The sequence below is a fragment of the Pseudoliparis swirei genome, chromosome 11 (genome assembly GCF_029220125.1).
Source record: "Pseudoliparis swirei isolate HS2019 ecotype Mariana Trench chromosome 11, NWPU_hadal_v1, whole genome shotgun sequence".
Lineage (NCBI taxonomy): Eukaryota > Metazoa > Chordata > Actinopteri > Perciformes > Liparidae > Pseudoliparis > Pseudoliparis swirei.
This window is the reverse complement of record NC_079398.1, coordinates 12821504-12833784: the sequence shown is the minus strand read 5'-3', so window position 1 is coordinate 12833784 and position 12281 is coordinate 12821504. Positions and strand designations below refer to the sequence as shown.

Sequence of the window (12281 nt, the reverse complement as noted above, 5' to 3'; positions counted from 1 at the left end):
GAGGCGGCCACGGCGGCCTTCAATTCACCGACGGGTTTCATATCGGTGTTTATCTCTCTCGGGTTCATGCAACCTTCATCACAACCCTCGACATCGCGTTGAGGACAGCGGCCACGTGGACGAGCTCGCCGTAGGAAAGAGGGCGTGAAGACGTGCCCTTCACTTGACTTCACTTCTAATGGATGAGCGGAAGATGATTGCTTATGAGAGTAATTCAGGGGATTTGAGACAACAGGAGCAAAGTCATCAAGACAGAGATGATGTGTGTGTGTCGACAAAAATCAATACAGTCTTCACCTTTTCCACCCCGAAGGGTCTTAATCCCCTCAAATCAAGCCGATCTTACTGACAAGCTGTTTTTTTTTTCCACATCCAAATCTAGGAAAGACCAAAACACTCCACCGAGGGGGAGGGTTGCCGCGTTTAAAGACGCATTAAAGCGTTGACTCAATGAAAGCCATTATTGTTTCCCAAAACCATTTCCCGAGTCCATTTCTAGGCCCTGAATGGGGGCAGTTTGAACACTCGCCACATTCACCACAGACTCACACTATGAATCAGAGCATCCTGCGGAAAAAAGAAATCTTCATAACACCCGTCCTGCTCCGTCTAAAAGCGTCCATTATCCTCGTCTGTCAGCGCCAGACTTCCATCTGTTGGTCCAGGACGAATCGGTTAAGATTGTATTTGACCAAACGATATTTATCAAACAGCTCGTCTTATAGATACGGATAAAGAAATTCACATTTTCTCACCATTTTCCAAAGGGACAGGCTCTATTTTAATTCGGTGAAGCCAAAGCTCACAGCAGTATTTCACACGTCTACATCAAAGGCATGCTGCCGCCCAATAGCCAGGCTGCTCACAAGACCAGAATTCACGCTCTTCAATCATTCAACACGTTTATCGTGAGTCCAAACACTCACACTTTCAAGTGCTTCTGGTCAACACTTTAACTCTTCGCTCTCCATTAACTCAATTATGCAGAGAATTGGACGCCTGTCCGCACATGGTGGAAAAATCTCCTGTTGGACCTGCTGTCTCTCTTTCAGACCCCCTGCTGATCAACATGAAAAGAATCTCTGCTTTGATCGTGGACGAGTAAAACACGGAGGGCAGACACACACCTTCTGATCCCCCCCCACACACACACACACGCACAAAGATGTGTAAAAACATCTTTACTCAGCTCACTATCAAAGCCATGACAGACGGCCAGAGGTCACAGCGGACGCGTTTCTGCCGCGACTACTTGACGCTGAAACGGATAATTCGGCTCATAAAAATGCCACCACAGGATAGATGTGACAGAAGGCAGGGGGGGGGGGGGGGGGGTTTAGACATATCAAAGATCCATAAGCCGTAGGGGGCGAACAAAGTTACTCCATGACTCACCTCACTGCTCCTGGCAGGCACGGCGTACGTTTGACCTCCGGCGTCGCTCTCGAAGATCTGAAACAAAGAGACAGACGGTTAGGAGCACAGACAGAGAGGCACCACACCGATTGACTCATACGCGAGTTTGAGTGCCCGGCAACTCCGGCAACACAATATCAGACACACGCGGTGCGATTCTGTTGTTAATTAAAAACTACGTGTGGCGAGTGCAGCGCTTTGATACGGCTGCTAAACGGGGTCTGGAGCCTTTGAAGATGGTGGAAATGTGCCCAGTGCGAGTGGAGTGGTTGTGTGTGTGTGTGTGTGTGTGTGTGTGTGGACACAGAGCGGTTTCTGCATCAAAGAGAGATGACAGGGAGAAGCAGTCCGGTTACAGATGAGAAGAGGGCAAGAGCCCCCCTCCCCCTCCCACATCTCTCCGTTTTCGATCCACTCCATCTTCCTCAGCCTCTCCTCTTCAGAGCCTCTCCCGGGCGTGTTGTGTCGGGCTCAGCCCGGTGTTGGAGGTGACTCTGCAGCCTCAGAGGGCTTTAACAGCTCCATTTTACAGCGGTGACACGGAGCCATCCGTTATACGAGGGTGCAACTCCAGCGCTCACACAGGTTGCTAATAAGAGGTTTCTTTGAGATGCTTTGTCACGGGGCAGGAGAGGCGGTGGCACCGCTGATGATCCAACTGGGGCATTTTGCTGTGGAAGTTAACGGCGAAGAGAGTGCAACGCGAGCCGTGGAAGAGACGTGCAGGCATTTCTAAAAGGATCCAAGAAGTTTCCTTTACTCTCAGAACATCGCCCGCGTTAAGAACCCTCGTCGGACCTCCAAGCAGCAGAAGCTCTCCATCCAGTACATTTATAAAGTGTCTGTAAACGGTGCTGCTGCGCCGTGAACTGACGACATTTAGAAAGCTTACCAGCCCGTCTACAAATCCTCAGACCTTTCAGGCCTACTTCCCACAGCCGACTGGCTCCTTACTGTATACGTAGCTCTCTTAAGACGGATGAGATGAGAAAACAAGAGGGAAGGAGATGAGGTGGGGGGGGGTTATGACTTCGGGGCAAGGTTGTTGCGCGCCGCGGTGCAGTGGTAAATGGGATTTAGGCTTAGTCAACACAGATGAGTCAGTATGGAAACTGTGGGAGAAGGCTGCCGGCTAACGATCTCATGTTTATGCTCTGAGAAACGGAGGGTTTGAAAAAGGACGATGCCGAAGGGGGAAAAAACACTGAAAGACAAATGGTGAAAGAAATGGTGGGTGAGAGTGAGATGAAACTCTACCTTTAGGATATCAAATAAGAGTTAGAGGCAATAAAAAAAGACAAAAAGAGTTGAGTTGGAGGAAGGGGGGATCACGGGAGAGCAAAAAGTGAAGAGAGCACGGAAAGACGATATCTCGAAAAGATTTGGGGGAAAGCACAGTCTCCGAACCTGAGAGGGGGACAACAGATTGAGAACACGGAGGAGCGCTGGGCTGTCCAAATCTTTTTCCAGCGAACACGCGCCTCGCCAGTACAGGAGAGGACAGCCAAGGAGCTGATGGCGTCATTAAAAATGTTCGCGACATTGAAGAAAACAAACACTACAAATGATCTTGGACTAAAAAAAATGAAAAAATGTCCACAGAAAACCAGAACTGTGAAAATCCCCTGAAGCCCTCACTAGCTTCTTTTTGTCTGCTCCCGATTAGCCTCTATGCAAAGAAAAGAAAATAGATCAGAGCAAAACTGAGCTTGTAAGAGAAGGTGGACCTGGGGGGGGAAAAAAATGGAAAGGAGGCTGTTTAATATTTAGCATCTTCACACCAACCATCTGCTGGTGTCCTGCGGGGCGGAGGAACGAGTGGAGAATGCCATCTACCACACATGGCGTTCAATAATTCATGCGCGTGCTGCAGAGCCACCTCGGCCTTCTGCACCGTGAAATATAGCTGGGCCTCATTAGGCCGGCCGGCTGGACTTCCCCCGGGAAAGTAACAACGCGCATATCTAGTCGCTGACAGACGCGTCACACGGAAATATCGCAGAGCAGGTGGTGGGACGGGAGCGCTGGATAAGAGCAAGCACAACTGGACAGGGACCATTTTGTCAGGGCTCACCTAGTGGAGGACATGGCTCCAGAACTATAAAGACACCAGATTGACTTGGAAAAATGAAGGAAGGATGCCAAAACCACTGCTCCCTCTTCCTATACTCCCAGCTAACGAACGCAGTTCTATAAAAGACGAGCGCATTAGTTTTTTGTCACGTGGTGATTCTAAAAATAGACCGCCAAGAGAACAGGACTCTCCAGGGGCACGTCCTCAGGGGACATACAGAGTTGCGGATATCTGTGTCAATAAATACTCATCATGCATGGGTCTAATTACTAACCTGAGAGGATTTAGAACCCCCCAAACACCCGTGTGCATGTGGGAGAGGAATGCCCCGCTGTGTTTACGTGGATGGGATGTGTGCACTCAAGGGGGCGGGACATGAGCTTATGTGCTTCTCATTAATAAAATCTCCTCGGGGGGGAAATGTGCTGAGATGGATGCATGACTGTACCAATTGTTTTTTGCTTTCTTTCATGTCAACGTAAGCGATGTACACGGAAGAAAGCAGTAAGGAAACTGTCTCGTGAACAAACAATGCTCCAAGTGCACCGAGGGTGGGAGTATCAAGACAGTTTTTCTCGGCGAGACGTCCCAAGAGACCGCGTGCAGCACACCGCAAACATTGTGTGCGCACAATTTTGCTCGATCGTGTATTTATGTGTGTGGTACGCATGTGGGATAGTTCCCTGCGCTGAAGATCCTGCATTACAAGTCTGGAAGGTTCATGACGCTGCGATTCAATGGAGATTATCAGAGCGGCTGTCTGGCTTTCAACTGCGACATGGACACAGAATCTACCGAGAGGAAGTTCATGAGGCAATCTGTTATCGAACTATCTGTTTTCTTCATCCGATTTAAGTGAAATGTAAATGATTGTATTTAAATCGCGAACACTTTGATACATATATTATATGTGATGTTTGTGTGTGTGTGTGTGTGTGTGTTCAGTGGTACCTGTGAAGCCGAGGGCCTCTTATCCCAGCCCCTCTTCGTGAGGTTGTCGAGGCCTTTGAGCGAGGAGAAGAGGCCTCTCCTGCGCCGTCTGTGAGTCAGGGACAACGACCGCCTTCTGAGCGTGGCCTCGTCTCTGGAGCAGATCTGAACCCACACAAGATATCAGAAAAATAAAAATCTTAAATGAGGGAGGAGTACCAAAAAGCATCCAGTGAGAACACGCAGATGGAACTTTGATTCTGTGTTGTGCATTTGTTTACTAGTCCCTCATCTGCCCTTTCTCAGGGCCCATCCTCAGTTTCCTCACCAGTGCATGAAAGGAGGAGACGGAGAAGATGCCCAGACGCCCGAGGGTGGTTTTGGTGGGACGGCTGGCGATTGCCAGCAGGCTCTTTGGGTTGGGCAGCTCTCCGCCCTGTAGACTGGCCAGGTAGCAGCGCATCCTAAACAGGTCCATGTTAAACTTTTCCAGGTTCTGCTCCCACTGCTGGATCTGAAGGAAAAGGAAGATTAGGACTTTACAGGTTCAGGATGTGATTTTTTTCTTCTGACCGTTTCTTTGTGGGATAACTGAGACATGAGAGTGGAAGGAGGAGGAGAAGGGTAACGGGGGGGGAGGCAGGGAGAGGGAGTGCCAAGGAGGGGGATCCAGGGTCAGTCGAGGGCTTTCCATCAAGCTGCAGATTGCTTGCAGATGTTGGTGGAGGGTGAGGGCACAAATTACTGGGGGATATATACTCAGGGGGGGAGGGGGACCGCATATCTAGCGGAGGAGTTGGAGTGTGTGCAGTAAATCCTAAGACCCGTTTTATATGCAAGTCTAGAGAGAGTGGTGATGTTGCACAGAAAACCTGTTACACACACACACACACACACACACGGTTTACAGTCGCTTTCTTCTTTCCCGGTTTGCACCGTGTACGCTATGAGAAAGTCCTTATTTTGTTGGCTGGAGACCGGTTTTAATGAGAACACTCAAGTTAAACAACTCTCTGCAACCACCGACTTTAATAGGCCTCGTCTGCACTGCGAGTTCATTTACAATAACGCACCCGATGGCACTGAGCTATTAGCTCTCATTTACATTGATGGCATTCTTTCGACGCAGGAGGCTGGTGGTTTATAAAACCTCTGACTATTGAAACATCTTCGGCGAAGAACAGAAATCACAACGGGACCATACTGGGCTACGTACTAAAACACAAGCGCCTGTGTACACAGCTGTACAGGTGGCCTGGCTTAACAAGCCTCAAGTCAATAACAGCCGGCCATTATTCCCATGCCAGACTTGGACCATGAAGACAACTGCTAGCAAAGAAAACACATATAAACTTTAATATCTGTACAATCAGTATGGTTGCATTCATTCATATATTATTAAGCACAAAGTTTCTGAGAGTTTATGTCATTATTTTATTATCCCATAAATGTCACTTGTGGTCACAGTTGCTGCGGCCTCGTTTTACTCTGTAGCCGACTGTAGTTACGAGATAATTACCAGCTGTTGTTGTGGGCTAGAGATCATATAAGGATGCTCTATAATAGCCCTGTGCATAAAATGTGATGATTCCTGCCAGGGGTGCGTCACTGATGACCGGCTTTATGCATCATGCATTTAGCAGGCCCCAATGAGTGCAGTGAGACAATCAGCCGACACCAGCGAAAAGCGAACATGCCCGGGCCCATCTGGCCCGCGAGCACAACTTATTTACATTAATTTCAGAGCCATTAAACCCGGCAGACAAAAGGCTTTCTTTTCACAGATTCTCATCTTTTCTTTTTCCTCCTCTTTAACATCTGCCCCTGGCTCGCTCTAAAAAGCCCTAATGCATAATAAGTCCTTCTATGCAACTTGATCGTTAAGTGTACGGGCGCGTTCGTGCATGTGTGTGTGTGTGTGTACGTGAGCATAAGTATGTGAAAGGGGGCAAGGACAGTCTTCAAACGAGATCTACTGGCACAGATTTCAACAGACGGGAGTGGGGGTGGACGACATCAAAGTACAACCCCACCGAAACCTTCAAGCTATCATCGGCCTCGGGGCGCCTGTATCAGAGTCCTGTCCCACAGCCCTCTGACCCCATCATTGACTCCAACCCCGTCTGCCTCTCTTTGTCTCCTCTGAGGTGGCATCCTGGATAATCGAAAGCAGATCACACAGGCAGGCAGTGACGTCTCCGTCTGAGAGTCTTTCTTGCTTGTTTTTCACAGGACACACTCATGTTTCCACTCGGGTGCCCTCTAACCAAACACCAAATAACAGCCCTTCCTATAAGTATCTATTTTGAAGAAGCAGTTTGTGCACACCGACATGAGCAGCTGACAAAACACAAACCCTTGCAGCTAGGCAGAGCACACAAGAAAGAGACACAAGTCAACGGCCAACTCATTTACAGTACAAAAAAGAGAGAATAACTCCTGCTCATTTGACGACAAACACCAAGTTCTCGTAGAAGCCGTTGGGTTCTTGCCGAGCTATAGACTCCGGGCTTCTTACCCCCATCAGTAATCTGCTGTGTGTAGGCTACAGCACAGCGCTGGGTGCTTTGGATTCTCCCCGAGGCTGTGAGCAGGAGGACGAGGATAATGCACGTCGAGAGCCCATTACCAGGAAACATCTGGAATCTCGATCTGACGCTCGGGGTGCGAGCCGCTCCCATGGGGCCCTCGTGATGCGTTTGGGGACTCATGCATTTAGGCCACTTCACCCACCCACAGACAAAAATAAGCACAGGCTTGTCCCTGCAGTCACACATGAGGTAAGGCACATCACGTGGCCGCTACACGTATCTCGTGGAACAACAACTCGTCGGTAATGCGGTGTACAGTGGCAGAGAGGCCTCCGGTGTTCTCAGTGATGCGAGCGTAAATTCCCACTCATGTCTCACTCTGGCCACCTCACCTGGTTCTCAATAGCCTTGCGGTTCTTGGGGTCGCTGACCACCGTCAGCTGCAGCTTGGCCATCTTCTTCATCTTCCCGTCCATGTCGATCTTCTGCAGAAGGCCACGGACCTGGCTCCGCAGCAGGCGCACCGTGTCCTCCTTCCCCTGGCGCTTGGCCAGCAGCGAGGCGCTGGCAGAATGAATGGCCGTCACCCAGTTCTCCAGGTCGGTCTGGTTGCCGGCCTGGATGGGTGAGGAGTTCAATTGAGACCAATATTCCCGTTCCATTCAGAAATGCTAAGCCTGCTATCGTGTTACTTATACATCACAATAAGATCATTGGGTGGTAAGCTGGGCTTTGCCGGATCAATAAAAAAAAGGCGTCGTGATTAACGGTGCCTGTGAGAAAGCGCAGGTTATGAACTGTTGCCGAAATCAAACACACATTTCCCCCGTTAATAAGATGATCACCGTACGGCGATTCACTCGGAGGACGCCCATCGGTTGAGAAATTCTTTGAACCCCCTTTAGGTTGAGAAAGACTCACGCTCAACAGGCCATGTGAGTGGAAACAAAAGTGAGAACCCCAAGCTGTCTTCATGCTATCCAGCGGATCTTCTCTCCGCTTGCCTCAGGTGGGGGGGGGGCATGTCAGCCGTACGCAGAACCATTTTATTCGATGTAGGTCTGGACATTGCAGTCGGGGGAACTTTTTAATGGAGGGGGCTTCGCGCAAAGAGCCGAGACTGGACATGACTTTGCTCGTGATATGTAGGTCAGCGAGCAGAACGGGCAGACGGGAGGTCCTCTCAGACGCTGAGCTGGGAGGGTTGGGCACTTTACTGTCAAGTCCTTCCCAATTTCACATGCGACACTCCAGAGAGGGGCAGCTAAATGCTGTGTGTCTGGTCTAATTATACGACATGCTCTGCAACTCTTCGAAAAAAATAACATGCTGCATATTTCTCTGCCGACTGCGTTCTGAAGATGCATCACTGAGGATTTGAAGCTTCCAAATCATCAGCGACAATGTTTCAGAGAAACCTTCCATCAGGAGCAGTGTGTCAACCGGCGGGCTTCACCTGGAAGAGGTAGACGTCTCCGTACGAGTTGCTGAGGCAGAAAACATTCTCCTTTTTGGGGTGCTCCGGAACGGCCTGGACGACGCCGTCCTCGGCGAGGAGGGCGTAGCGAGGCGACAGCTCCTGCTCCAGAGAGCCTTTACCGTAGGTCTCGTAGAACAGCAACGTACAACCTGGACACGACGGAGAAGAGGTGCAGACGCAGAGAGATGGGATGAGTAAGACAGGCGGGAAAACAACATTCTCTAGACTCCAAGCGTTTGGGTTTTATACAGCTGCCACGTCATGGTTTACGGAAAAAATGTCCTTGTAAAAGTTCTGCAAGAACTGGGTTAAAAGAAAAGTTTTACAGACTTCCAAAAGATCACGAATAACAACAGTGTCCTTGCTTATTCCATCCTGCGTTTGTTTTACTTCCAAGAGTATGCTGCAGTGTACACTTAGCAGTGGCCTTAACTTTATCCATTTGGTGAGAAGCAACGGCATAAGTCCCGAGAAGCTTTTAGGGTGGGATGGAATGAGAATCCCTCAATGTCCAGTGTGATGCCATGGCCACGGACATAACTGTTCAGAGGAAGTACAAAGAGGGACCCACCTGCTCCTCAAAAACTGAATGATTTGATTTCATTTTGTATTTAATGCTTATCATTTGGTTGTACTTAGTTTGATTGTTTGGTCCTTCCCTCCCTCCTCATTGGGTCCTACTCTTGGAGGGTAGATGTATAAGTATAAACATGTGGGAGGGGATGGTGGGAATGTGGGGCGGGTGTGTATGTGGATATGGATAGATTTGCATGTGTGCTGATTTTATTTTGTTGTAGATATATATACATCTTTTTTTTCTCGATGTCAAGGACTAATCTGTTTGTGGAAAATGCAAAATAAAAAAGTTATTGAAAAAAACTGAATGATGCTCCTAAAACTATGATAATCGACGTGCATGTGAATTATTTTTTTAAACCACAAGGTGGCACATTCTCTGACTCAATTTCAAGTTGCCTGATTGTTTCCCCTCGCGGGCAAAACCTCCTCCTCCCCAACCCACGCTCACCTTTCAGGGTCACCCAGTACTGCTTCCACTTGCGGCGGTTCACCAGCTCCAGCTTCCTGTCCTTGTGCAGAGTGACGAGGGGTTTAAAGGAAAGCCACCCGGCCCGTCGGACCACCCCCTGCTCCTTTTCAAACAGCAGATCCAGCTGCTCGAGGGAGCCCTCGGCCGACTCGCTGCTGCTCTCCCCCTCCTCGGTGCCCGTGGATGCTTCTCTCCTCTCTCCGCCTCCCCCTCCCCCCTTTCCAGTGCCAGTCTCAAGCTCCCTCATGAAGTTCTCATAGATGTTCTGGCGGAGGGCGTCGCTGGTCGATTGGTGGAGGGCCCCTGATGACTGGGCCCTGGAGGCTCCTGGGAACCAGAGGAGGCTGGAGACCTGAGAGTGGGAGCTGGTGTCTGCAGTCAGGCCATCGACCCCGCTGTCCAAGGCGTCGCTCAGGTCCTTGTACCTGGACTCCTGAAGTTGGGGAAAGGTGAGAGGAGCGTGAGATGCGAGTGGACGAAGGATGAACCATGTTGGAGAAAGGTGAGCTCGTGGGTTTTGATCACGAAACAAAACCCACGTAGTCTCACTGATGAGTCACCATGAGAGGTGTTCGACTGGTTTTGAGCTTTTCAAACTGATAAAGAGAGTTGTTTTGTTCCCGACATGAATTCAAAAGCCATGTTCCACCATGTTCCCCCCCAGAGGCGCACACCTCCGAACGCCAGCTTGCATTGGGACATCGATCAAACCGTGTGTCTTTCAAATCGGCCCCAGGCCGTCGCAAAAGTGGAGGAGGAACGTGAAAAAATATATTTTAAAAATCTTCAAAGTCGGCATTACAGTCTCTAAATCTATTGCTAGGGCTGAGAAAGTGGGACACATTTCCTGTGCTGGCAACTGGGAGGTTGGAACCCTCCAGACTCAGACAATTTCATGTCATTTGAGGCCTGCCGTGGATTCCCAACTCCTCAAATGAACACTTGATGGAATTGCGCTCTTTCATGTCTAATGACAGCCTACCTACACTTGACGAGATTGCGGCATTGATTCTGTCCCTGGCAAGGGAGTGGAGTGCTCCTCAGCATGCAGACAGAGTATGCGCCGTCATGCCGGAGTTCATCCGCCATCTTCGCGTGTTCCCGTGTTTCGCTCTGCTGCTTCGCCCATTCCTTCTGCATCCTTGTGAATGCTATATTCCTATTGTTGATGCTTACAATTAAAAGTTGGATGGGCAAAAACTAAAATAGGATGGTGCTTATATGGAGAAAAAAAACAGCAAGGTAATGCTTTATTGATTCCCACAGGTTCCTGTTTAGCTACAGGGCGGCACCGAACCCGTTGGAGCCGCAGCGTTCGGTTGAGGACGTGAAGACACTGATGTAGATGTAGGAACATGTCTCCTGAGCACAGGATGGGTGTTTTTCAGCTTTCCTTTCGTGGACACAGCCGAGATGTGTCCACCCTCTGGCAGTTCTCCGCCAGCTGCTTTTCTTTACAAGCAGGTCCTTGGCCTTTGACACCAGGGTTACAGGCGTGACCTTTAAACCCACAGCGGAGCCCTGGAGTTCAGGTGGAGGGGAACCACAGCTGGAGGTGCTCCTGATGTGGGTCGACTTGCACTGAAAGGAGGCACTGTGATCAGACATATGCCACAGAGGGTTGGGCAGGGAACAAAATGGCCCCCAGAGGGCCGAGGAAACTCAGCATGAAGACCAGTTTGAAGCAGCTTAGTCACTTTAAAGAGAACACTGCTTCTTATCTTCTTTTTGCTCGTTGAATTATTCTAAATGAAACTAAGCCAAATGTTCATAACTCGCCACGGATGCTGGCGCATTGGATTGTATTGTCTCCTAGTAGTCACGCCTCATTTAGGAGCTTCAAGGGGGATTTCTGCTAAAACAGCTGTTAATCAGCTTAATTTCTGGATAACAAAGACTGAAGTAATAATCTGCGGGTGCTATAGTCTCTTCGAAACAGTCAGGCGCCAACACACAACTATAGCTTAGCATGGTGTGAGGGCAAGCCGGAGATTTAGATGTAGACATAACTAATCCAAGTGAAAGCTGCGGAACACTTCAAATGAAGTCGACTGCGTATGCGTCAGGGTGGAGTCACAGCGTCAAGGCAAAGTATCTCGTACATTCCAATGCATTAACTGCGGTTTAAACACAAGGAGAAGCTCACAAATGCTTCCCCTAAGAAGAAGAGAATGCCATCTGAATACCACAATGGTTCCATTTGGTCCTCTGGTCTGTTGTCAGACCCAACTGACTGCACACCAATCCCTGTTAGCAGATTCACTCTGAGGGTCCGCGGAGGGGAGTCCGAGAAGTCTGCGCCACACAAAAGCCAGAACAACCACAAGTCATTCATTAACATTAGAGGAGGGGCGGAGTTCAACCCTCCGCGAGGATTTAGTTTCACTCTAACAGAGCCTCTCGGAGGCTTACAGCTATTCTCTTGGCACGGCCCAAACAGGGTTCTTAAAACTCTTCCAAGCCAAAGCTAAACGAATTAATGCAGAAACAATCGCTTTCAAGCCTCAAAGACAGATCGGGACATGAGTTCAGGCTTCGCTCCAATAAACGTTTTATTTCAAATTAAAGCTATTAAGAACGTAGCTATTAAGAATCGCATAGTTTCTAGTTTCACGTGCGGACAACATGCAGACAACTTGTGGTTATTTCAAACCTCTCATCTGACCTCTGCCTGGACAAGTATCATTTTACTACTGGGAAATATATATCAGCACACACACATACATCCATATACAGTATATACGTATATATACATACACATATATATATATATATATGCACTTCAGCCATCAGTTAACATAA

The 12281-nt window shown here is 49.0% G+C and overlaps 1 protein-coding gene across 3 annotated transcripts in view; it reads right to left on the bottom strand.

Moving 5' to 3' along the window:
• The window catches only part of scaf8 (SR-related CTD-associated factor 8), a 115424-nt gene that overhangs the window by 28620 nt on the left and 74523 nt on the right, over positions 1 to 12281 (bottom strand). For all 3 annotated transcript variants that reach the window (XM_056427030.1, XM_056427032.1, XM_056427031.1), the window contains exons 4-9: positions 9459 to 9912; positions 8408 to 8580; positions 7344 to 7568; positions 4749 to 4934; positions 4442 to 4585; positions 1396 to 1452 (exon numbers count right to left, since the gene is read on the bottom strand). In XM_056427030.1, coding sequence (XP_056283005.1) covers positions 1396 to 1452; positions 4442 to 4585; positions 4749 to 4934; positions 7344 to 7568; positions 8408 to 8580; positions 9459 to 9912 — 1239 coding nt within the window. The remainder of the gene's footprint in view (positions 1 to 1395; positions 1453 to 4441; positions 4586 to 4748; positions 4935 to 7343; positions 7569 to 8407; positions 8581 to 9458; positions 9913 to 12281) is intronic.